The sequence below is a fragment of the Ochotona curzoniae genome, unplaced genomic scaffold (genome assembly GCF_017591425.1).
Source record: "Ochotona curzoniae isolate NIBS_2020 unplaced genomic scaffold, NIBS_Ocur_1.0 contig_3332, whole genome shotgun sequence".
In the NCBI taxonomy this organism is placed as follows: Eukaryota; Metazoa; Chordata; class Mammalia; order Lagomorpha; family Ochotonidae; genus Ochotona; species Ochotona curzoniae.
In genome coordinates this window covers 6406019-6432062 of record NW_024465816.1, presented here as the reverse complement: position 1 = coordinate 6432062, position 26044 = coordinate 6406019, and the positions used below count along the sequence as shown (strand labels likewise).

The following is a 26044-nucleotide window of genomic DNA, read 5'->3' as shown; positions in this document are numbered from 1 at the left end:
CTGCCACCGCCAGTGTTAGAGAACAGCTATCAACGATGGTGCTGACCACGAACAACAAAAAAGATAACGTTTATCACAATAGCTGCTTTCTGGGTTCCTTGCTTCGTCTCACTCTCCATTCCATTGTGCTCTGCACACTGTACTAGACCAGTATGCCTGAAATTTGAACAGCAGCCTAATTATCATTAGCTATTAAAAATTATTCTCATCTACATTTAGAAAGTAAAATAAAAACTTCTTAGGTGATATGTAAAGTCTTTAAATCAGACCCAAATCAATCTAATATCTCGTAACTGATCTCCATGAATTTACTCCACAGTCACAACTTTCACAATGCCCCCAGATGTTCAATGTACCCTCTCGCAGTCCTGAGCACGCACCCACCCTAATGAAGATAATCATAACCAATCAAAGAGAAAAATTCAATGTGGAGAGATCTTCAAATCTCTCAGATGCTTATCATTTTGTTCTTATGATTTTACCCAAGAACACCATGACATACATTTCAACATCAAACATAAAAGAACAACAATTAACTTTTTCAATAATTTTTAATCTATAAGAATAAATACATCTTTTTTGGTGAAGACCAAGATTTTTGTCTTTCATCTGAGGAAACCTCAATAAGTGAATTAACTACTTTGAGATGAATAAACCACAATGAGCAATAGGAAAAAAATAGTTCACGTGCAACCTTTGGTTTAATATTTATTGGTAGAAAGAGATCATCAACGCATATTTTGTGTTTATAAAGCTTACATTTTCTTAAAGATATTTTATTTGGAGTTTTCTGGCTTCCAGGTAAATTTAACATGTCTATGCATCTGATTCCTTATAGACATTTTTTTAGATTTCAAAATTAAATATGAGAAACCATGCATATTAAATACCTCACTTAATAGTACAAATAATTATTTGTACATTCAAAAGAAGTCACAGAAAGACTGAAATTAAATAACCTATGTGTTCTAAATTTCCCACATTCCATTTCTGAATAAAGAAATACTTGTTCAGTGTTAAATATTGCTTGTTATCTAATGTAACAGATTGTCAGAAATGCTTCAGTAAATTGTTTTAAAATTATGTCTTAGTCCACTTCGAGATGATCTTGTCAGAACTAAACATTGTGCTGAATGCATACTGTCCCAAAAGCTTAAACATGAATCAAACTTGAAGTTTTTAGGCTGAATATTTTAACCTTAAATCATGTAACTATACACACGCAGTATGATTAAACTGTTTCAAGTAACTTAAATGTATTTGGCAAACATTCGGCCAAACAATATGCCAACAAAAGTTGAAAATGTGCTATGCCAACAAAAGTTGAAAATCCAAGGAAAACTAGCTGTAATATTAAGAAAAAGAACAGCAATGTTTAACCTACTGAACTGTGCGAATACAAAAGTGCATAGCATGACAAAATTACCAAAATAAAAGATATCTTAAACGTTATTTGGTTATAGCAATATTAATTATATTCTGTACTTTTGGGTAATTTATAACATTTGCATTTTAAATTTTATACAAATTTCCTCTTTTTAACAAGTTAAAAAAGCACACAAAAAATAGTTCAAACTATAATCTGTTACTCTTCATCCTGGTTATTAGCTCATCACAAAAAAAGAATGCCTGAATAGTCAACTGTATTAAAATACAATCATCTGACAAGACCCCATCACTTCACCCATCGTTTGCTAGGCTGGACCCTAAAACAGGCTGCCGACAGATCGGACAAGTGCAATTCTCTGAGAGCCACCGGTCAATACAATGAATGTGAAATTCATGCATGCACGGTAACTGCCTGAGCTTGTTTCCAGTTACGTAGTCACTGATACACACACTGCAGATTTTACCTAGCTCACCATCAAGACTGTCATGCTCATAGTTCCTAGTGGAAAGATTGTCAATCTGCTCTTTGGTTAAGCCACGGATGTGCTCATCATCATCCCCTTCATTCAGTAAGAAGAAGTGAGCGAGGCGAAGGATGGGGAGTGTCCCAGTTTCAACTAAATTGTTTGAACTGCGAAACTGCCTCCCAGCTCGTCTGTCACGGTTGCGAGCATGAGGCTGGGTGCCCTCATTTTCAGCATCCATTTCAATGCTGTCATCTTGGACCCTCACGTCTTGAGAGGAACCTCCACTGTGCTGGCTGTTGTCAGGAGCTGTAGCTACGGTACTCAGGTCTGAATGCATCTCTGGCAAACGCTGGTCATGTCTTTGAATCTCTGACTCAGATTCAGCCTCCATTAGAGAGCTCAGTTCCCCAAAGCCTGTCATGATCTGCCTTAAGATTGACCTCAGGGCTGTGGATGATGGCTCAACAAGTTCATTCTCAGAAATTCTACGGAGAGGAACTGTTATAGTACTAACATAGGTTCGAATACCTGACCGCTCTAAACGAGAAATAGTGCGGCGAAAGCCTCCGCTGTTGCTTTCAATAGTGACTGTATTTTCTGCTAGCCCTACTCTAGACCGAGTTCTGTTTGCGATACTATCTCGATCTCTATTCTCCCCAGGACGAATCCTTCTCACTTGAAGGTCCAGGGTTATTGTTGGATGCCGTCGTACAGCAGTGGAGGATCTGCTGGATTCTTCTCCTTCTTCTACTGTTATCCTTGACACGAGTCTTGAATTAGAGAATGGGGTATAGGCAGTAGCTCTGCGTCCTCTGTCTTGCTCTACAAAGACACGCGTCACACCTCTTCCTCTCCTAACAGACCTTCTGGGGCTTTGCTGCAAAGGTCTACCTTCCCTCGGGGAATCGTGAGAAACAGAGCCACTCTGTCTCTGGATTGGTGAACGGCTTCGACTACCGGAAGTAGATCGTAACCTTATTGGCTCTAACCTTTGGTTTGTATTCCTCACTGTAACGTTAGTTCTAGCTCCATTTTCCCAAACATGTGCTGCCCCAAATCGCTGCCCCTCCCTTTGCCTGAGTTCACTGCCACCTGACTGATGTGCACTATTGAAATTGGGGCGTGAAGCATTTGTTCTGGGAGTGCCAACTGTTCCCCTAATTCCATTTCTCAACCTTCCCAATGCTGAGAATGACCCTTCACCTGAATTCTGTCCCCTTGAACCACGCCTAGTCCTCACAGAGTTAGAACTACCACCATTAAAACTCACTGAGGTCTGGCTTCTTGTCCGCCTAGCCACGGGACTGGTTGATCTCTGTTGTCTATTTCCAGTGTGATCTCTATTAGTATCTGAAAGTGGAATGTGCATGTAATCTTCGCCATCAATTTCAAGTCCTCTATTTTCATGATTTATGTGGATTTCCAGACTAAACCGAAACTCTCCACTGTTTGGGTTTGTTCGACTCACAGCTCTCCAAGTTTGGTTCCCATTTTGTCCACTTCGAGTTGTATTTCCCGTGCGACGAAAGGTGTTCAGCCATTCAAGCAGAGACTCTTCATTTGAACTTTCTCCAGGGACTGCAGGGTCTGAAAAGCAGATCAGTTTGAGATCAATTCCTAAACTCTGTCTTTATGTCTTTATCAAACACTTGTTTTTTTTTTTTTTTTAGGATTTATTTATTTTTATTACAAAGTCAGATATACAGAGAGGAGAGATAGAGAGGAAGATCTTCCATCCAATGATTCACTCCCCAAGTGAGCGCAACGGCTGATGCTATGCCAATCCAAAGCCAGGAGCCAGGAACTTCCTCCAGGTCTCCCACATGGGTGCAGGGTCTCAAAGCTTTGGGCCGTCCTCAACTGCTTTCCCAGGCCAAAAAGCAGGGAGCTGGATGGGAAGTGGAGCTGCCGGGATTAGAACCAGTGCCCAAATGGGATCTCAGCGCGTTCAAGGCGAGGACTTTAGCTGCTAGGCCACGCCGCCGGGCCCTATCAAACACTTGTAAGAAAACAAAAATTTGTACTAAAAGACATTTGTGTAATTACTGAATGAAAAGTGTCAAAACCTGAACTTTCTTTAAAACAATTTTTTAATGATTCCAAGCAAAAGACTGACTTCCAACGAAACTGCTGAAAATGTGTAGACAATGGGATGCTGGACTGACATTGTCTGTACCAGCAATGTTGGGGTACACTTACATAAAAGACTGATGGAATTATGACTTTAAAAAAAATTTCTTTGTTAATTTTTTTTGTCTGACTCAGTTTGGCATAGCCCCTCACCTGTCCCAGCCCTTACCTTAAGACACTGTGTCTCAGCATCCCTGGAAATTATGACTTCTTATGAAGGACTATACTACTGAAGCAACATGGGGAAAATCTGTCAGGGGATGGGAGTTTGAGGGGGAATCCCAGTCTCTATGAAATTTTACCACAAAATTCAAAAATTCAAAATAAAAATATAACAAAAAATTTTTTATTGAAAAGGCACAGAGACAGAAAGCAAAGTGCACACATACACACACACTGACACAAAGAGAGACCAGGAGAAATCTTTCATCTACTATATCACGACCCAAATATCTCAATAGCCAGGGCTAGGCCAGGAAAAGCAGGAATCAGGAACTCTCTCCTGGTCCCCCTAACGTGTGGCAGGGGACCAAGTATGCGCCCCATCTTTCACTGCCTGCCCAGGCACATCAGCAGGAAGCTGGACAGGAAGCAGACTAGCACTCCAACACAGAACATCAGCACTGTAGGTGGTGGCTTAACCTGCTCCAACACAAAGCTGCTTACAAAACCTGAACCCTCGGGCACAGCGCCCTGGCCTAGCAGCTAAACTCCTCGCCTTGAACATGCCGGGATCCCATATGGGTGCCGGTTCTAATCCCAGCAGCTCCACTTCCCATCTAGCTCCCTGTTTGTGGCCTGGGAAAGCAGTTGAGGATGGCCCAAAGCTTTGGGACCCTGCATCCACATGTGGGAGACCCAGAAGAAGTTCCTGGATATCTGGCTTCATATCGGCCGTTGTGGTCACTTGGGGAGTGAATCATCGGACGGAAGATCTTCCTCTCTGTCTCTCTTCTTTGTATACCTGACTTTCCAATAAATAAATAAATCTTTAAAAAAGATAAAAAAAAAAACCCTGAACCTTCTAAAAGCATGCACTGTAAGCATACCACAAAATTAAAATATTATGTGTGCCATCATAAATACTGGAATATCCTATGAGAAAGCTGGAGTGAAATTTTATTCTTGCTTTCTGTCTGTTCATTAATGGCAAAATGTGAAAGTAAGTAAAGAAATAAATCCTATACCAAAACTCTAAATTTCTATCTGCTGGTTCACACCAGCCACAACAACTGAGTCTGAGCCTATCCAGAGACAGGAGCCTCTTCCGGGTCTCCCATGCAGGAGCAAGGTCCCAAGGCTTTAGGTTGGCCTCACTGCTTTCTCTGGCCACAAACAGGGAGCTGGAGGGGAAGTAGAGCAGCCAGGCCTTAACCAGCACCTATATGGGATCGCAGTGCATGCTAGGAGAGGACTTTAGCCATCTAACATCCTTTAGCTACTGCATGGAGCCCCAAAAATATACATCTTAAGAAATCCAGCTTTCTTAATGCTAAAACCCACATGTGCTTCAGTGAACCTCAGACTAGAAGCTATTCAAGTTCTCTATGGCTAGATTCTCATGTTGAAATTGGAAATAACAGAATCAATCTCATAGGGTTACCATGAGGTTAGACAGGTTTACAAAATAACCAACATGATATTTGCCATAGGAGGAACCATACCAACGTTAGCTGTTATGCATAATAAAGCACTTTTTGCAGCCATTTAGGACACTTGTTTTAATCACTGTTATGTATCCAGTCACCGTAACAATATCCAGCATAAACCAGACTCCCGATTAACACTGCTGCATTGCTGAGTGATCAATTTAGAAATAAATGGCTCCTGGTCAAACATCTTGGACTATGATACTGCCACTGTACGAAGCTTAACTTTTCCACTTGTAAACAGTGGGTTATATAAAGTACAAAGTGCTACAGAAGCAGTCTGATGCTCATTAGACTTTTTCTTTGAAGTTTGTTCTAGTTCAAAAGTTATTAAATGAGTTTTTTAAATTACTGCATCCTCTCAAAAAATTTTTTACACATTGAAATTAAAGCTGCTTTAATTAGCTGCTGCTGCCAAGATATTCTAAATATAATCTCCTTTACATGTTATAAGTACTTTTTCTATTACAATATATGCAAGCCCAGAATTATCCGTTACACTGATACAGTACAACTCACATATCCAACAGAGAAAATGGTTTACAGTTCAATTTCTAATTTAGTTTGGAAAAATACATGGTTAAAGGCAATTAAACATTTCATTATTGAAAATGCTACTTCTTCTTTGAATATAGTGATGATGATGATGATGGTGTGTGTGAGAGAGACTTTGTTCATATCTACTCTGCTCTATCCTTTGTCAAAGTGCGGTCAACAGGCATGAGGCCAGCTCACCAGTGAGGTAAGATTTTTGGAGTAAGTCATCATCAATCGACTAAGAGTGAGAGATTCCTGTTACGGTCAGGTTAGAGCTTGAACTTCCTTCCTGAGAGCTCGAATCAAGACCCAGTGATTCTGACTTAGCTGACCATGCAAGCAATACCCGGGAAGAGCAGTTATAAAACTGACTGCAATAATGGAGATGTTGTGCATTTGTGCCGTCCAATGGTCACTATTCACTTGTAACTACAGAGCACCTGAATGGAGCTAGCACTGAGAAACTAGTTTTACTTGCTTTTCATTCACTTCAATAGCCGCATGTGGCAAGCAGCTCCTGTGCTGGGCAGCCCTAGTTAGGGCCCAAGAGGATCTGCGGGACAGTTTATTCCCTGGATTGTTAAATGAGAGAGAAATAAACAGTATATATTGAACCACTACATTGTGAGGCTTTACACAGACTTCACTGCATCTAATACAATGATTCTGACATAGGTCACACTATCAGTAATGAATACCCATGGTGAAGGAAGTGGAATTGTTAAGAGGTACATGAACTATGACAGTGGCTTTTACTTTTAACTTTATCTACTTTTATTTAGTTTGAAGGTTTCTTATTCTAACATTTTTTAAACAAAGGTTTTGTTTTTCATAAAAACCACTGTGGCACTGTGGTTTAATCTACCATTTACAGTGCCAGCAGCCCGTGCAGCTCCCCTCCTGGGAAAGCAGTGGAGAAAAGGGCCAAGTGCATGGGTCCCTGTGCACAAATGGGAGACCAGAAGCAGCTCCTGTTTTCTGGCTTCAGCTTGGCCCAGCCCTGGTCATCACAGCCATCTGAGAAGTGAACCAGTGATGAAAGGACTCTGTCTGTCTTTGCAACTCTTCCTTTCAAATAAATTAAAAATCTTAAAAAAAAAAAAAAACTTTTTATAACCTAGCGTTTGCTTAATAGAATGACAAATCTAGGAAACCATTAGAAAGAAGCCTTCTGCCTCTTTCTGTACTGTTACAAATTTTAAGAATCTAAACTCATTTACATACTTTTAAAATGGAGTATACTCTAAGACTGAAAGAACTATAATTGACTTAATCATACACTATTTCACGTATATAAGCTCCCTGAACGCAAGAATTTAAGACATTTTACTAGTTACGCCATTCTGCACTAAGTATACCACTTTAAATGTAAAGCTCACATAAATATTACCTGAATACATTAAAACCTGAAAGCTTCAACACAGTGTAAACAATCCAGCATGTTCATGGCGCAGGCCGCGCTTCTATGGACCAAGTGCCCCAGTACCTGCGTTATCGCTGCTACTGGTCGCAGTTCTCGGGTCAGGCTGGGAGGCCAGGCGTTCCTTGACCCCATCTAACCGCTGCCGCAGCTCTTCTGATGTTATTTCTCCTAAAACAACGAAAAATTGCTAAGGATTTTATCAACACTCATGAAATCTCACGAAGGATTAAGACCAACTTTTAATCTGTATAAGACAATATCTTGTTGTTTTCAGATAGTCTATAAATTAGAAACAGTTAAAAGTATTCAACTGACTCAAACATGTATCAGTTTAGCTTATCAGAATTTATTAAGGTTTAATTTGAGTAACCGCCAAACATACAAGCTATCATTCTGCGAATTTCTGACATAATTAAAAAGAAAATAAGGGTGTTCTGCCACGTGTAATGCCAGCATCCCACATGGACACTGGTTCGAGTCTCAGCTGCTTCAGTTCCATTCCAGCTTCCTGCTGAGCACTGGGCTGCCCGAACGCTCAGGCTCCTGTTGCCGAGCGGCAGGCTGACTCTGGCCTGACGCAGAGCAGGCTGCTGTTGCACATGGAGAGGGAGACACAAGACAGCTGTGCTCACACTGACTCTGCTGTTCAAAGAAAGAAATCTTTCAAACACATAAGAATATTTCTAGAGAAAACAAATGTTTAAAGTTTTACTTCAATACTTCATTAGACTGTCATAATATACAATATATAAACATTTAAATTTCAATTCGATCATTTGATTTTCCTCGTTTTCTTTTTAAAGATTTATTTAATTGGTAAGGCAGATCTACAGAGAGGAGGAGAGAGAAAATCTTTTATCCGATGATTCATTCCCAAAGGGGCTACAATGGCCAGAGCTGAGCCAATCCGAAGCTAGGAGCCAGGAGCCTCTTCCAGGTCTCCCATGTGGGTGCAGGGTCCCAAGGATTTGGGCCATCCTCGACTGCTTTCCCAGGCCACAAGCAGGGAGCTGGATGGGAAGTGGAGCAGCTTCCCGGCATCCTTATGTGATCCCAGTGCATGCAAGTGAGGATTTAGCCACTGAGCCATTGTGCAGGAACTTCAATTAGACTATCTATAAAATGATTCTGAAAAATGTATAATGTACATTGGAGTTGGGGGAGATTATTAACTCTGCTGAATAAATAAATTATAACACCCTGAATTAAAATGTAACTCTTTCCACATTTTATTTGTCCAAATATTCAGAGAAACAGACCTTATATGTAAGTAATTAACACTACTACACTCATTCCCCAATTATTTTGGCATTGGTATAACACACAATATGTCCAATATTCTCACCTACTTTTAAAACACAACATTCTGTTTGGTTACATTAAGTTGATGACTGTGGGCCAGGCTGCGCAGAACTCCAGCCAGGCCTTCCGCATGGGTGGCACGGGTCCACGCACTGGCCCATGTTAGCTGCCTTCCCTGCATTAGCAGGGAGTTGAATGGGAAGCAGAGCAGCTGGGACTCCAACCAATATTCTGTTCTCAGATCTGGTGTCTCAGGCAGCAGCTTAACCTGTCGTACCACAGCCCTAAAAAGTTGGTAATCAACTAAGGAAAAGCAGGACGCTGTATTCGGGAAAGGGAAAAAGGAGGGAAGAAAAGACTCTATTTTGAAATCCCTCTTTGTCATGATGGAAAAAAAAAAAAAAAAAGAACGAACGAACGAAAGCCTGTTATTTCACTCTTCTCTTACCAGGGGTGCCTAAAAGATTATGATCTCTCATTAGCCGATAATCTTCATCACTGAGTTCATTAATAAATTGGTAGTAGGCTTCTTCTCTGTGGAGACGCTCCTGCTGCCACCCTGTCTCATTCTCACGATGATGATGGTCTCGCGATGACACTTCTTCCCCTCCACCATCGGGTCCAGATCCAGACTGATTCATCCTGAACTGCCTGCCAAGCAACATCCACAAGGACTCATGCTGTTAGTCACGGAATGCATACAGCTTCACATTTGTAATCTGTAGGTCATTTTTTTTACATTTTGTTTCTTGCTCAAATGCTTCACTTTGCCAAGCCTTGCAGTGAGGAGCTCACATAGAAGATGAAAAACATCTTCTAGGAGATAAAATACAATTGGACCTTTTTTTTTTTTAACCTAAAGCTGTTATTTACATTAAACTGGACTTGGGGTCACCACACATTTCTCAAACCTGAATGCCATAGTGATTATAACTTCTGTGGTCAAATATTATTTTATTTACTTAGCTTTTGGAATTTTTAAAATTTATATTATTTTCCACGACATATTTTATAGGTAGAGGTATCCCCCCACACACACACAATTCCCCTTTTCTCCCCCGATAATACATATTTTTTTCACTACCTTTAGTGGTAAAGTTGACCTAAAAGTCCTCACTCATGTTTCAAATACCTTTATACTTCACATCAATGTAAAAATTTTAGGAATGAATTATGCATGTTCTTTAACAAAGGAATATTCAGAAGGCATGGCCTGCAATTATTTCTAGAAGGTATTCCTCCTCCAAATGAGACTCACCTATCTCTGCCAACATCCCCAAGCACTCTGAGAATAATTCAGCCAACTATCACTACTAAACAAACTTGGAGTTGACCTCTCGTGAGCCTAACAGGAAGCAGTGCCCGGGGCTCGTCTGCGCACAGAGCAAGCACAGCAGGGCGTTTGCTGTCTGTCCGCCCCAGGCCGACCCTGCGCATGAGCGGGGTGGGAGAGCCACGGCAACTTCCGGATACCGCTGGAGCAAACACTACTTTGGGATTATATGTAAATGTCATTCTCCGAGAGCTTACTTCTGAACTAGAAGGAAAATCAAGGAATCCATGGTCTCATAAATATGCTACAATTTCTCAAACACCTCTACAGGGGAAGTCATTGACACCTCAGTGTTCAAACTGGCCTAACACATCTTTTAAACCGCAAATGCCCAGATCTTACTTGCCCTAATTGTTGCTGAGAATTTATCAGGGTTGGGCTGAGAACCCAGTTCTATGGTTAAGAATTAATTTGGGTATTTTTAACAATGTCTGGGATGTCATGATACCTGACTTAGTACGGGCTGCAGGCAGGCCCCAGGGCTTAGGCTGCCAGCGAAGCAACTGCTGCAACTCTTACAAGACACCAGGTGTTTCCAAAGCAAGCTGCTTCCAATCTCAAGTGAACCAGCCCGCCAGTCTAAATCACCTTAATAGCACGCAAATTTCACCTGTATTCTAACAGCAAATGTTACAAACTCGAGGCTTATTATTCAACCGTCGGTATGCCTTTTTGGAAGAAAAATCCACTCACAATTCTAACCACCGTTATTAAAAACTCATGATTACATTCCATTCCCAGAATAATCAGGACCGTAGTTACTGGCCAAGAGTGTACTGGGCAGGTAAAGAAATACCCTGGTTTCAGAAGTCTACACATCCAAAAGTGGAATATATATAAACAATCCACAAATGTCTTCCAAATTTGAGTCTCCACCTGAGCCTGTTCTGGTGCAACTAACCGCAGTGAGACCACCCGTGAATACCTTAGCTTTCTCCCAACATGCTCTTAATAAATGCACTGCGATCCATCCGTCCTTTGCGTGTGCCTTTTCTGAGAGCTGCCCATCTGAAGCAAGAAAAGACAAGAGTTCAATGATTGAGTCAGTGCTCTCTCTCTGGAGGCCAGCAACGCCTGCGGCCCGCACACCTCGACCCCGGAGACCCCCAGCCAATTCGGACGAGACCCCCTGCCCGCACACCTCGGGCCTCCAGCCCAGCCCCCTCTCCCACTCTGGCCAGGGTGAAGTGTCCCCGAGTTCACTTGTAAGCCTCCGTTCGTTCGCCACCCTCTGCCCTCCATCCGCCCGACGTGACGGAAAAAGCTGAGCTCACCACCGCAGACACAGCCGGGGTCCAGACAACCCCCCACCAACCTCTCGAGAGGCCCACCGAGCCTCCACTAACGCTTCCCTGAGCGACCCAGAGTCCCCGCACGGCCGCAGGTGACAGACAGCGCGCCTGAGCCAATCAGCAGCCGGCGGAGCGCCTTCGGGGAGCGGCTGACCAATCAGAGACCAGAGGGGCGGGGCTGCCTCCCTGCGCGGCCGGCTTCCCCCCGCGTCTCCAGGAAGTGGTAGCAGTGGGACTCGGAGCCGGGCCCCGTGCCCACCTCGTCCGCCCTGCTCCCGGGGGGCCGGCTGCGGCCCGCCGCCGTCCTCGCTGTCCCTCGGGGGGCCGGAGGGAGGCCGGGAAAGGGGCCCGGAGAGGCCTGTGGCCGGTCCCGCGGGCAAGGAGGCCGTGCAGGCGGTACGGCAGGTGGCAGCCCTTCTCTCTCCGCTGGCAGGCTGCCTCCGCCGCCAGGAACCGGGCCGGGCGCGCTCCTCCGCCGGCCGGGAGCTCGTGGGTGCGGCTGCAAAGTGAGTCCGGCGGGAGGCCGGCGCCGCGCGTTCGGCGTTCCGTCCTCTGGGCGCCGCCGTCACAGAGCCTCGTCCTGGAGTGTGCAGACCCGGGCGCCCCGCGCTGCAACCGGCTGCGTCGTCGCCAGCGCTCAGCCTGCAGTCCGCCTTGGCAAACGGAGCCTCCCCTCTGTGCTTTGGAAGTCGCCTCCTGAGGCGACCCCACCATGTTGATCTCTGTGCAAGGTACTAGCCTGCCAGGAGCTGCAATGCGTTAGGAAGTGCGTGTAATGTGTGCCTTTCCCACGTCCACATTGCCTTCCTTAGGGTTTTGTTTCTGAGATGCCAGGCTTACCAAACCCACCTCACCATTGGTTAGGATCTTAGCCTGCTGGCCATCCTGGATTGGCCCTTTTCCTGACAATCCCCACCATCCAGGTGACGTTAGCACTGGATAGTGCTTCACATTGCTGGTCGCCTGACTGCCTGCCTGCCTTCGTTCTTTCACTTATGCTCCAGTTTTGGAGAAGTTACTGTATTCCCACCGTTCTGCTGGACGCCGAGCCAACAGAGGAGTAGGGAAGAGGCGGTGTTTAAAAACCAGCATTCTTGTGTTAATATACATACTGAAATGCAAGTGTGTGTGTAAATAAAGCAGCCTTGCAGGGCCTTCCAAAGTCTGTGCCCTGCAGACTGCTGCGTGGGCACTCCCAGCTTAAGATATGACAACTCCTAAGCAAGCCCTAGTGAATGAAAGATCTTTCTCTCCGATTCTCTCTTCAAATCTGCCTTTCTGACACAAATAACGAGAGAGAGAGAAATATCTGTTTCTCTGCTTCTGGATAGAGGAAGTTAGTTAGATTTGAAGAGAGAATGGGAGAGAAAGATCTTTCATTGACTGGTTCACTTCCCAAATGGCCACACCAGGAGGAACTGAGCTGACCTGATCTAAAACCAGGAGCTTCTTCCAGGTCTCCCGCGCAGGTGCAGGGTCCCAAGGCTTTGGACCATCTTTCACTGCTTTGCTAGGCCACAAGCTGGGAGGTGGAAGGGAAGTGGAGCAGCTGGGACACAAACCAGGGACCAAATGGGATCCTGGCACTTACAGGTGGAGGATTAGCCAATTGAGCCATTGCATGGAGCCCAGAAGGTCTCTTTAACAGACTCTTACCTCACCTTCCAGTACAATACACACACATAAAACTAGGCTGATGTGGCTTTTGGTGGCTTCCAAAGAGAGAAATGTTGGCTTTTTGAACTGCTTTGTCATTGGGAAGGTGTAAAAAAAAAAAAAAAGTAAGCAATTTTCAATGTTTGTAGCTGTGCAATTTCGAGGTCACAGTGAGAGGTAGGGCTCGGAGCTTGCCGGTTCTCAGCCTTCCTTGTGGATGGTAAAGGGAGCAGCCACTGGGTTTAGCCCACACCGAACGTGACTGCGTGTGAGACGGTGGGTGGTAACAGCCGTGAGTCACACGCGGCGCCGTCCTCCTGAGAGATCACTGCGCTCATTTCCCATGAAGCAAGCACTTAAGGATTTTCCATTCTGTTACAGGTCTTCCCCAACTAGACTCTGAATTCCCTAAGTGCAGACAAATGTCTTTATTCATAATCATCCCTGAATTTAGCACTGGTCCTGGGGAGAAAATTCTTAGAGGAGAAAGGCATCATTTTGTACACAAGGTTAGTGAATGTTTTTATGATGACCTCAGATAGTGTAGGCACAACTCAGACAAAGCCATATGTGAAGTATCCAAAAAATTCAAGTAGAAATTATTTACATACATGAGTGAGGTTCAGAGAATACAATAAAGTGGAAAGACACAAATCTTAAGACTTAAATAGTGTAAAAATTGAATCAAGTATTTACCAAGTGGGAAAGCTTTTGTGAGTGTATGTAACCTGAGTCTAACATCTTGTTTCAGTCTTGTAATCAAAGACCAAGTGATTCTAAGAGGGAATTAGATACAGTGATTTGGAAGTGAGCGATGGTTTTATGTTTTATACATCAGGCAAAAATCTCTGGTCAAATTAATCTTGATTTACTGGATTTTTTTTTTTAGTGTGCATAATCATGCGTCTTTTGATTCCAGGACATTTTACAATTGAACGAAAAGAAAAAGATGTGAAACAGTTGAAGCCTCAACATTAAAATGATTCTCTGTGTATTTGGTGGTTGAATTTGTCATCTTTAAGAGTAGTGTATGCTGAGAATGACAGCCTTATTTATAATTTCAAATGCAAAATTAAGCAATTTAAACTTCTGATCTTAAGTTGGGCTATTACTGAACTTATGGATAGCATCAAGACATCTGAGAAAAATTTAGGTTCATGAGATTTTCACTAATATTAAAATAGTATAAGGATCCAGGAAGAACCTGAATTCAACAACTGAAGCACTGGCGAAAGAGATAAAAGATTACATTTAAAAATACCGTTTAAAAGGTTTAAAATTGATACATCAAGTAGGTAAGCATCTGATAAAATTTAATATTAGCAAAAAGCTAATTCTGGGGCCAGCCGTAGCATAACAAGCTAATTTTTTTTTTTTTTAATATGCAATACTACTTCCTTTTCTTTTTTTTTTTTTTCTTAAAGATTTATTTTTATTATTTTTTCATTGGAAAGGCGGATATACAGAGAGGAGAGACAGAGAGGAAGATCTTCCATCCGATGATTCACTCCCCAAGTGAGCGCAACAGGCCGATACTATGCCGATCCGAAGCCAGGAGCCTCTTGCGGGTCTCCCACGCGGGCGCAGGTTCCCAAAGCTTTGGGCCGTCCTCGACTGCCTTCCCAGGCCACAGGCAGGGAGCTGGAAGGGAAGCGGGGCTGCCGGGATTAGAACCGGCGCCCATATGGGATCCCGGGCGTGCAAGGTGAGGACCTTTAACCACTTGCGCCACCGCGCCGGGCCCAGCTAATTTTTTTTTAAAGATTTATTTTATTTTTATTGGAAAGGAGGATATACAGAGAGGAGAGACAGAGAGGAAGATCTTCCCTCTGATGATTCACTCCCCAGGTGGCCGCAATGGCTGGAGCTGAGCCAATCCAAAGCCAGGAGCCTCTTCCGGGTCTCCCATGTGGGTACAGGGTCCCAAAGCTTTGGGCTGTCCTCGACTGCTTTCCCGGGCCACAAGCAGGGAGCTGGATGGGAAGTGGGGCTGCCAGGATTAGAGCCAGTGCCCATATGGGATCCTGGGCATGCAAGTCGAGGACCTTAACCACTGCACCATCACACCAGGCCCAAGAAGCTAATTCTTAACCTACAAGTGCCAGCATCCCATCTGGGCACTGGTTCATGTCCCAGCTGCTTCGCTTCCAATCCAGCACTCTGCTTATGGCCTGATAAAGCAGCAGAGGATAACCTGAGGCCTTTGGCTCCTGAACCCACAAGGGAGGCTGGGAAGAAGCTTCTGGCTCCTGGCTTCAGACCAGCTCAGCTCTGGTTGTTGTGGCCATGTGAGGGTGTGAACCAGCAGATGGACAACCTCTGACTTCTCTCTCTGTTAGAATCTGCCTTTCAGATTAAAGAAATAGGCCTTAAAAAAAAAAAAAAAAAAAAAAGCTAATTCCAAGACTGAAAATTTACTACATTCAGTGTGCATTTAAAAATTCTATATGTAATAATTGGGCTATTGATATTTAAAGCAAAAGTTTTTAAAATATATTCTATTTCTTCATATCCTTTCTCAAAGCCGTGTTGAGATATAGTTTAGATTCCACAAACTTTACTTTTTAAAGGAAAACAATCCAGTGGCTTTTAGTGTAATCACAAAATTGTATACTTTACCACGAACTTACTTTTGAACATTGTCATCACTCCAAAAAGAAATCCTGCATCCATTAGCAGCCATTCCCATTCCTTCCCCCCCACCCCACACCCAACCCCTAAAAACCACCGATTTATTTTCTGTAGCTATGAAATTGCCTATTCTGAACATTTCCAACCAGTGGAATTTTACTCTGTGGTCTTTTTATGTCTGCCTTCTTTCACTTCGCACATTGTTTTCGAGGGTCGTTATGTTGTAGCATGTCTCCATACATTCATCAGGAAAACTTCTGTGTACTCCTTTTCTATGTATAAAATCCACCCTCAACATTTCTGATAATCGAGGTCTTAATTAGGCCACAGACTGAATGGGGTCAGGTTGTCTTAACAAAAATGCAAGTCTTCTTTTTTTCCAGTGATGTATTAAGGAAATGCTCTCTGGGGGAAAAAAGCATGAGGAAGCGGGATTGACCAGGAAAACAGCATAACAAGGATGAGCCTCTACTGATCTGATGAAAGTCACCACCAAGGGTTGGCCAACGTGAGTTTGTGTACTCAGTGTCCCTCCATCATAAAGCAAAATCTGCTGGGCAGGGAGGTAGTAGAACTTTGTGGATGAGATGGTTCCTATTTTAAATAAGGGACTTTCTCTAGAAAGAAAGGTAGCGGGAATATACGCATGCATACTTAAAAAGTGGATTGAGGCAGACACAAAAACCATACGTCAGAGTCTACTGTGGGAAATTGCCCCCGGGTCTCTGCCTGCTATGTGGTGGTGAGCTTATATGTTCTGGCCCAAGATGTAACTTCCAACCCTGTACATAGTCCGTGACCTCAGACACAATTGGTAGGTCAACAGAATTAGACGTGCCTTTTATCCAATCACAGTGTCATCACTGGGTGAAGGGACTACTTGGAAACCCTCCCTTTTCTTAAATCTTTCTAAACCTGGAACTTGGGCTGAATAAACAGACATTTCTCACCACTCTGTCCCTGGAGGTTCTTGCAGCCTAAGAACACTGTGGCCTCACCCTGGGTGACGTCAGGGCCTGCTGGCAGGCCTAGACTCCAAAGAGTCTATTCTTCATATTGCTTGGATCTCTTGATTCTCACGTTGTTTACTCTGCGTAATGTACACACGATTCTTTTCTCCCCCTTCCTTAAAAATTAGGGCCAGAGTTGTGACACGGTGGGTTACGCCACTTCTGCAATGCCGTCATCCAATATGTGCATTGGTTCAAGTACTGTTTACTCCACCTCCAGCTCCCTGTTGATGCATCCAGGAAAGTACCAGAAGATGACCCAGGTGCGTGTGGCCCTACTGCCAGTGTGCAAGACCTGGATGGAGGTCTCTCTCCTCTCTCTCTCTCTCCTCTCTCTCCTGTCCTTTCTGTCCTCTCTTTTGGGGTGTCACTCTCTAACTCTACCTTTCTAATAAAATGAGTCTTAAAATTTTGGACATATGATACCTTTTTATGGAGGGCAGTGCAAGCAACAGATGTATACAGCATAAACTGGTCAAATTGCATAATTAACATTCTGTTTCCTCATTTTTTTCCTTTATATTTGGAGCTTAGTAGCTCCTATCTGTAGTCCTTAATATGACATATAATATGTTATTGTGTCCTAAATTCTTACTAATCACAATTTGGAGAAATTTTTAGAAGAGGAGAACAATGGAACTAACTGTATGCTCTGCTTTGGCAGCTGATTCCAAAGCCATAGTTGATGCTCATTATCTCCCTCACCCACCCGCCTTTGGTTTCCCCCTCTACCCCAGCTAAGCACCCCTGCTGGTGCAGGCAGTTTGATTGATAGATTGAACCAGGCATGCATTTGTGAGATGTTTCAGACAACTTACCATGCCTTTATCAGTTTGTGGTTGCAGTATTTGCTCATTTGCGATTACAGCTGGGCTTGAAAATACCAAGAAATTCCCCTAGTGAGTCCCCTGAGGAACCAGTGTGGTCCTCTCTGGCCTCTTCTGTATCAGCAGTGTCCGCCTCCTTCTGATGGTTGCGTGCTGATCTGGCATTAGAAGCCCACAGCACCCAAAGAGCATGGCTTTCTTGAAGTTTAGGGAACTCTTACTATGTCCTCTGATGGAAGTATTCCACCTCTCAGTAGCAGAACCCGTAGCCTACCTAGTACAGCTGCAGCTGCAGGGCCATGAAGCAGACTCTTCAGATGTAACATTGGGAGTGGCAGTGCGTAGCTCACTTATTCTGCCTTACCTTTAGATCCATGTAGCCTATCTATTGGATTTGGTACCATAAAAAGTATTTCAACAAGTTCATGAAAATGTGTTCTGGAAAAGCTGTGCATGAATTCAATGTTTTACATTAAAATGAATTCAACTTCAGTCTCATTTTCCTCATATAAACTCCTATAATGTTATGTAACAACCACTGGTTTAAGAATATGGTGTTATTTCCAACGTAAAGCCTCAACTGTGCTTTGAATAAGTCATTGCTCCACTCCTTGAATTTGATAGTTTGTAAATGGCGTGGTACTTAGTGTGAGCAAGGGTCTTCTAGACAGGCACCACCCCCACACCTTTCCTTGGTCTGAAACCGTGTCATGCAAAATGCTGTGTCAGAATATCAGTTATTCTCTGAGTGCTTGTCTATTGGTGATGGCTAAGATACGTGAATCAGGAAGGCAAGCTCAGAACACAAATGAAAAGCAGTCATGAGACTGTCCTTCCAATCCAGGTTCTTGCTCATGTTCCTGAGAGGTCATAGATAATGGTCCAAGGATTTGGGTCTCTACCATGTAACTGGAAGACACAGATTGAATTCCTCGCTTCTGGCTTCGTTTGGGCCCTAAACTCAGCTGTTATGGGAGTTTGAGGAATGAACTTGAAGGTGTAAAGTTATTCTCTCCCTCTCTGTCTGTCATTCTTGAAATAACTAAGTCAAACAAATCTTTTCAGGTTGAAAAGGGCCCAGTGCAACTCAGTGACTATTTTACCTAAAGCTCGGTGTTAGTCTCTGCTGCTGACCGTCAGCAGCAGCAGCAGCTACATCGATCAGCCTTGCACGGAGTTCAAGGAGTCAGGCCCGAACCTCAGTTTTTACCAACACAGCTACCCATGGTGAGACCGTCGTGGAAGAAAGGGGCTGGCCACAGACAGAAGCAGCCTGATGTGCACTGACCTGTCTACTTGGTTGGTTCGTGCCTCTTCTGTGCTGGAAACTCTGATGATCTGTCCACTGTGTGCTCTTCCTCCAGAGGTCTATCCACCTGCCATTTGTCTCAGCTCTTCCCTGTTTCTTTCACCAGTCCTGCAAAAAAGGTTAATATTTGCCACTGCCCATGAATATACCTTCAACCATAGCCAATTCTGTCTTCAAAATCTGACTGAATGGTTCCCTGAAGCTCTGGTTGCTAGGAAAAGTTCCTTTCCCCGATCACTTTCATCACCACTGACCCTGAAATGGGGGTAAAGGTGCAGCTACAGATATTTTCAGTTCACAGTAATGACAAAGTGACCCAATAATGGGGAATGTCCCTGCGGTCTGATGGAGCTGCATTGGGACAACAGTGGGGGTGGGGAGCATGAGAGTCTCAGCCACCTGTTTGTTCAGCCCTCCTGTGTTCTCTGCTGGAGTCTAACCTCTGGCACACCTGATTCCTAACAATGCACTGTTTCTGCACCTGCCTAATCTTATGACACAGTAAATCCAACTGATGGTCACTTGGTGGCTATGAGATATGACTTGCTAATCGGTTTCTAATAGGGCTGAGTATCATGACAGGAGCTCTTTTTCAAATGCTGTAACATTCCCTTCAGCAGATGGCATGGCCTTGCTCCAGAACCCTGGGGCTTACGCTGCAACTTGCCTATTGGGGCTTGCCAGAAGCACGACATGGCATCTTTCTCTAGTATCACAAGATCTGCTGACTCACATAGCCCAAGAGGCAGGGCTGCTTGTATCACAGGATGTACTGACTACAGAGCCCTTTATTTCCCCAGGTTTCAGTAAAAGCCAGCAGCTTTCCAAGCCATCTGATACATGTATTGCCAAGTACACTGAATATGCTGCCTCCGATTCCAAGAGGCTTATCCAGAATTCTCATTTTTTTTTAAAGATTTATTTTATTTTTATTGGAAAGGAGGATATACAGAGAGGAGAGACAGAGAGGAAGATCTTCCGTCCGATGATTCACTCCCCAAGTGAGCGCAACAGCCGATGCTATGCCGATCCGAAGCCAGGACCTCTTCCGGGTCTCCCACGCAGGTGCAGGGTCCCAAAGCTTTGGGCTGTCGACTGCTTTCCCGGGCCACAGGCAGGGAGATGGATGGGAAGCAGGGCTGCCAGGATTAGAACCGGCGTCCATATGGGATCCCGGGCGTGCAAGGCGAGGACCTTAACCACTGTGCCACCGCGCTGGGCCCCTCATTTTTTTTTTTATCTTAAGTGGTAGGAATGAATGATACAAGAAATTGTCTTGTACTTTAGAAGGGAATGTTTCAGCACTCACAAGATCATTGGAACTTTAAAAATATCATGAACATATCAGACACCTTCATAAGTTTTATCTCCTACTTTCTGGAAATTTAAACTTAACAGCATATGCAGAGTACTTGCCATTTCTTGTTCCCAAGACTTAGTTTCCTTGGTGTCACCAATATGGAAGAGCAATGCAATGCTGTACTGGATGTCCAGGCTGCTCAAGTGCCTTTGGACTATATTATGATGAGGAGTAGAATGATTAACATTGCCTCGGCATCCTGTGGCAGGCTGGGCTGGGCCAGGTCACAGCACCAGTTGATTTGCATGAGTGGAACTAGGGATGGAATTGACTGAGAGCTGTGTCCACCGGTATGTGTATTTTTTGATGCAGGTGCTGGATGAACCTGACCCTGCGCTAGCTGACGCACACAGTCAAATTTGAGAACTTCTCAGGTGAGGTTTCTTGCAGGACTCCCTAACTAGACAGCTAGACTCAAGTCCCAGCTTCAGGGAAAAATCACAAGATATGTGGTCCAACCTTGGAGTACATGTACTGGGACAGGGAATTTACAGTTGCTGATGGCCATGCAATAGAAAAATTACCAAGATGCAGATGCAGCACACAACAACCAGCTCGTCTAAGCTAGCAGAGGATGTTGAGAGCACCTCATCAAAAGATGGAATGCAAAACAGCTTAAATAGCTCTCCTGACTAGACTTTGCAGCAAATGGCTGGGTCTGTGGATATGCTCAAGTAGACCTGGTCAACCAATAGAACCTAGAAAGATTTTCTCAATCCTGATGCAACGATGCCAAAAATGTCTCAGAACTATCAAGGCCAACCAAGCAGCACCCTCAGAACATTGTTCCTTACATTGGGATCCCTAGGGTGACTCACTATTTCTGTTCTCCAGGAAGCTGACCACTGGTTGAATTCATGTAATCAGTGGATCTGCCTCAGATGGACCTGTAGTTCCAGAATACCCACAACTGCTTAGTTCTCATTCAGTTCTTCATGCTAGAAATGCATGAGATGCTGGGGAATGACTCAGGTCTGAAAACTGGACAAGAGAGCATGTCTTTCCCTCAGAGTGCCTAACCTCAGCTTTCTGCTAACCCGTAATTTATTATGAATTCTCTTCTATTTATACATGTCTAGAGTTATTATTTATGGCTGCCATCTGTCTTTTCTCAGAGCACTGTATTTTATTAGTCCTCCCCATTGGTTTCCAGAAGTTGGTCCCCTAAGCTGTTCTTCTGACTTGACTGGCCATAATAGTAATAGCTTTTTTTTTTTCTTTTGGATGATTAAATTTTTTGATGTTTAAGTGCCATTGCCTAGTCTCTGCTTGTTTGGTCCACTCTAATCCTTTTTGCTGCCTGGAAGTCTAGTTCTCCAACAGTATCTCTAACTTTCAGCATCCACGACAGAAAACGTCTTCTTAGTGGGAGGTACCCCTTTCACCTAAGATTTTCTCATTGCCATGCTTTTCTTAGAACCTTCTGAGGAAAGTACATAACCATTGGTGGACTGCCTGGTGTTACACGGTGGAACTACTCTCACATGCTCCTTTGTGTGAGTCTTTTAATCCATTCTTCTGCAGCTTTCCATAGCAATTCTGTCCTCTGCATTTCATTTAATGCATACCATCTTTTTTTCCGCCAAGATTCTAAAAGTTATCTGGAAGCATATTAGACGTATCCTTAAGATGCTTTCTAGGGAATCAAATACTGCATCATGGGAGCATGGTCTTATACCAATGAGTTCTGCCTGATGCAACTTTATGTCCTGTCAGCTTTGGTCCAGTACCTTCTTGGTTACTCCCCATATTCTCCAGCTTCCCTGGTGCAAGTTGTCCAGATGGAGTAACGCTCTGTTGCAGTCCCTTTCCATCCTAGCGTAGCAGGTGCTACGTTAACTGAGTCATGAGGAAATGGGCCCCTCATTTTGGTCTGATGTTCAAAAGAGGGCAGCGGGAGGAAAGGAAGCACAGGATCTTCTTTATTTGCGACTTCTGCTTAGGAAAGGAAGGAGAGCATGTGTTCTAACTAGAAGAGAGGGCCACTTGTGCAGTGTTGATCCAAGGATGCAAACTTTCAGCTATTGGGTGAACAAGCCCTGATGATCTGTGGTACCGTATTGGGCAGCAATAGCCGTGTTGATTAAATTGATCATAGTAATCATTTCGCACTGTATAGATATGTCAAGTGATCCCTATAAACCATGAACACATTTGTCAATTAAATATTTTTACATTTAAGAAATAGGAAGAAAAAGAATGGTTGTGTTGATTTGTGTGACACTGGTTGGACACTATATTGGAGGTACAGAAGAGCTCTGAGTGTAGAAAACTTAGTCAGGTGGAACTAATTATTTTAATCCAATTGTAGCATTTCTATTGCATTCTGCCTCAAAGTATTTTCAAACTTCAGACTAAAGTAAATACAAGACGTAAACTACAGCATGCAGGACAGGCAACGGAGGATCACAAAGGGTCATTGAATATTTCTGAGCAGATGAATGATGAAAATAAAACAACACGTTAATAATTAAACAGGATGTAGGCTTTCAAAGCAAGGAGGACAAGATCTGATGGAACCTGACCTTGGTCTGCAGTAGAGGGAGGGCTGCTAAGGGGAGAGCGGGTTCATGAGGTTCTGGGTGTGGGGTTACATGGAAGTAAATAGCCCCGGGTATCAAGTATCAGCTGGTTGCCGAGGTGACCTAAACTGTTTTTCTGCGATAGAAAGGGAGCTCCATGGATCACAAGAGGGATCCATGCTTGTACTGAAACTAGTCAGAAAAGACGTGGCTTTTCTGGGGCTTGGGCCTAGCAATATAGTCCATCTAGGTGGAAGGCAAAACATGCTGGAACAGGAAGTCAGAGAAAATACACAAAGCATGAGAAACTGAACGTGAAACTGGCCAGTGTTCCTGTAACTGGCCTTCATACTCTTGTACAGGAAAATGTGCTCTGAACTGAAAAATACAAAGCAAATGCAGTTAGATAACAAAGGTGTCCACTCAGAGGAAAAATGGCAAGGTTATAGTACTGAATCTCAGTACAAAAAGTAACATTCAAGGCCGGCATTGTGGTGCAGGAGGTCAAGCCTGCTTGTGATGTGACATCCCACATGGGAGTATACCGGTTTGAGACCTGTGGCTCTTCCATTCTGATCCAGCTGTTTGCTGATGCAGCTGGGAAAGCAGCAAAGGATGGCCCTGTGCTTGGGGTGCTGCACCATGTGGAAGACCTGGATGGGATTCCTGATTCTTGGTTTCACTTTGGCTGTTGCATCTTTCGGAAAGGAAGGTCTCTTTCTCTTCCTCTTCACGTTGCTTTCTCTCTCTCTCTGATAATCTGCCTTGCAAATAAACAAACAAGAAAACCTTAAAGAAAAAAGCTCACCTTTCCTCAATATCATAGATTGTGGGAACAGAGCTAATCAACAATATAAATCTGAGAGATTTTCAGGACAGGATGACCTTGATAGTCGCACTAAAGGGAATCTCTTACTAAGAAAAGGGTAAATTACTTAAAAATCTATTGTTTACATTAATATTTCAACTATCTTTTTCTTAGCACATATTTCATTAAAATGTCAGGCTATAGATATTAAGGAAGAAATGAATCAGTAGTTAGTGGTACACAATCAAAGTTGGATATAGTCTTTATTTCTACTTCCCCAGCTTACTGTAGGGGTCTGTCATTTTTATCCACTCTCCCTCCAATAATCCTAACTTTCTCATTCCATTTTCTTTTCATCATACCTTGCTGGCAACGCTTCAACCCTGAATAGCTCCAACATCTGTCTTTGCCCAGCCTCCACCTGGGCTGCTGAGTGCTGGTGATGAAAATCACACAACAGGGCAGATGGATATTGACATAAATGCATGGCTGCACCTGCAAATGCCTTACCCATTGGCAGGAAGTCCTACAATTACATCCTGCCAGTTATCTCTCCAATTCTGCCCCAGGATTATTTGAAACCTACAATCTTTTCAGGCATGCAATCATCACTCTCTCTCTTTCCATTCCTTTCTCTCACAGCAGGTGAGCGTGTCTTCCTCTTTACAGAGGAAAGCAAAGCTATTTGAAAAGAAACTGCTTCAATTTTCACCAGATCTGTAGATTTCTGTGTGTCCCATAGAAACGGAAGGGGAGACTAAAAAACAAGGCCACAATGTCTTACACTTCCTACCCTCAAGGAGTGGTGTCTATTTTCCAATCCTTTGAGTTTGGACTAGTCTTGTGATTTGTTTTAAACAACAAGATGTAGTGGAAGCGATGCATAAGTTCCAGAGTCCAGGGTTCATTAAAACTTAAAGTTTTCCGGCCACCGCAGTAGCCTAGCAGCTAAAGATCTTACCTTGCACGTGCCAGGATCCCATATGGATGTGGGTTCCTGTCCCCATAGCCCCGTCTCCCATCCAGCTCCCTGCTTGTGGCCTGGGAGGGCAGTCGAGAATGGCCCAAAACCTTGGGACCCTGCGACTACATGGTAGACCTAGAAGAAGCACCTGGCTCCTGGCTTCGGATGGACTCAGCTCCAGCCATTGCGACCACGTGGGGAGTGAATCAGCGAACAGAGTATTTTCCTCCGTTTCTTCTCCTTTCTGTATATCTTGCTTTCCAATAAAAATAAATGCATCTTTAAAGAAAGAACTTAGAGCTTTCACCTTTCATGTCATTGAGGCCATACTCACAGTGCAAAGAAAGTTGGAACCTGGTTCCAGCGCGGTAGCCCAGTGGTTAAAGTCCTTGCCTTTCACGTCTCAGGATCCTGACAGAAGATCTTCCTCTGTCCCTACTCCTCTATATATCTGACTTTCCAATAAAAATGAAAGAAATTGGGCCCAGTGTGATGGCCTAACAGCTGAAGTCCTCAATTTGCATGCACCAGAATTCCATGTGGGTGCCAGTTCTAATCCCGGCAGCCCCACTTCCCATCCAGCTCCCTGCCTGTGGCTTGGGAAAGCAGTCGAGGACGGCCCAAAGCCTTGGGACCCTGCACCCATGTGGGAGACATGGAAGAAGTTCCTGCTCCTGGCTTCGGATTGGCTCAGCTCTAACCATTGTGCTCACTTGGGGAGTGAACCATAAGACGGAAGATCTTCCTCTCTGTCTCTCCTCCTCTCTGTATATCTGATGTTGTAATGAAAATAAAATAAATATTTTTTAAAAAAGAAAAAGAATACTTTGTTATTTTATATGCTGCATAGATACATTATAATTGTTATCCTATTCTGCCCACCTGCTAACCCTGGACAAAAAGTGTCTCCTTGCGTATGAATGTGGTCTTTCCTCTAAGCCCTGCGGCCGTGTGACCTACAGCTGCTTGAAAGATAGAGATCTGTTATCCTCCATATCTACTTTGCAACTGGAGGATACACATTTGCAATAAAATATCTCTAGCGTTTCATTTTTAAAGAAGTAATTTATTTTTATTTGAAAGACAGAGCTCTACAGAGAAAGGGAGACAGAAAGACTTTCCATTTACTGCTTCATTCCCCCAGTGGCTGCAATGGTCAGAGCTGGGACAGTCTGAAGTCAGAATCCAGGAGCTTCTTCCAGGTCTTTCACATGGGTGCAGGGGCTCAAGGCGCTGAGCCATCTGCTGCTGCTCTCCCAGGCCATTATCAGGGAACTGGATTAAAAATAGAATAGCCAGGGCCCCAAACCAGTGTCAGTATAGGAATCTAGCACTGCAGGAGGAGGTTTAGCCTAACATGCCATGGCACCAGCCCCCTCTAGTCTCTGACCCTGAGTTCACCTCCAATGATAGTCCTATCCTGATACTGAACTGT

The 26044-nt window shown here is 43.9% G+C and overlaps 1 protein-coding gene across 2 annotated transcripts; it reads right to left on the bottom strand.

Moving 5' to 3' along the window:
• Positions 1 to 695: 695 nt before the first annotated feature.
• RNF6 (ring finger protein 6) lies at positions 696 to 11428 on the bottom strand. Of its 2 annotated transcripts, none has more exons than XM_040979867.1 (4): positions 11156 to 11428; positions 9346 to 9548; positions 7659 to 7763; positions 696 to 3434 (listed from the first exon to the last, which is right to left on the bottom strand). In XM_040979867.1, exons 2-4 carry the CDS (start codon positions 9536 to 9538, stop codon positions 1681 to 1683), a joined length of 2052 nt encoding a protein of 683 aa, XP_040835801.1. In that variant the 5' UTR covers positions 9539 to 9548; positions 11156 to 11428; the 3' UTR covers positions 696 to 1680. The 2 variants fall into 2 exon arrangements, with proteins under 2 accessions (XP_040835801.1, XP_040835799.1); XM_040979865.1 differs by having other exon boundaries at positions 696 to 3443; positions 11156 to 11426.
• Between the last annotated feature and the right edge of the window lie 14616 nt (positions 11429 to 26044).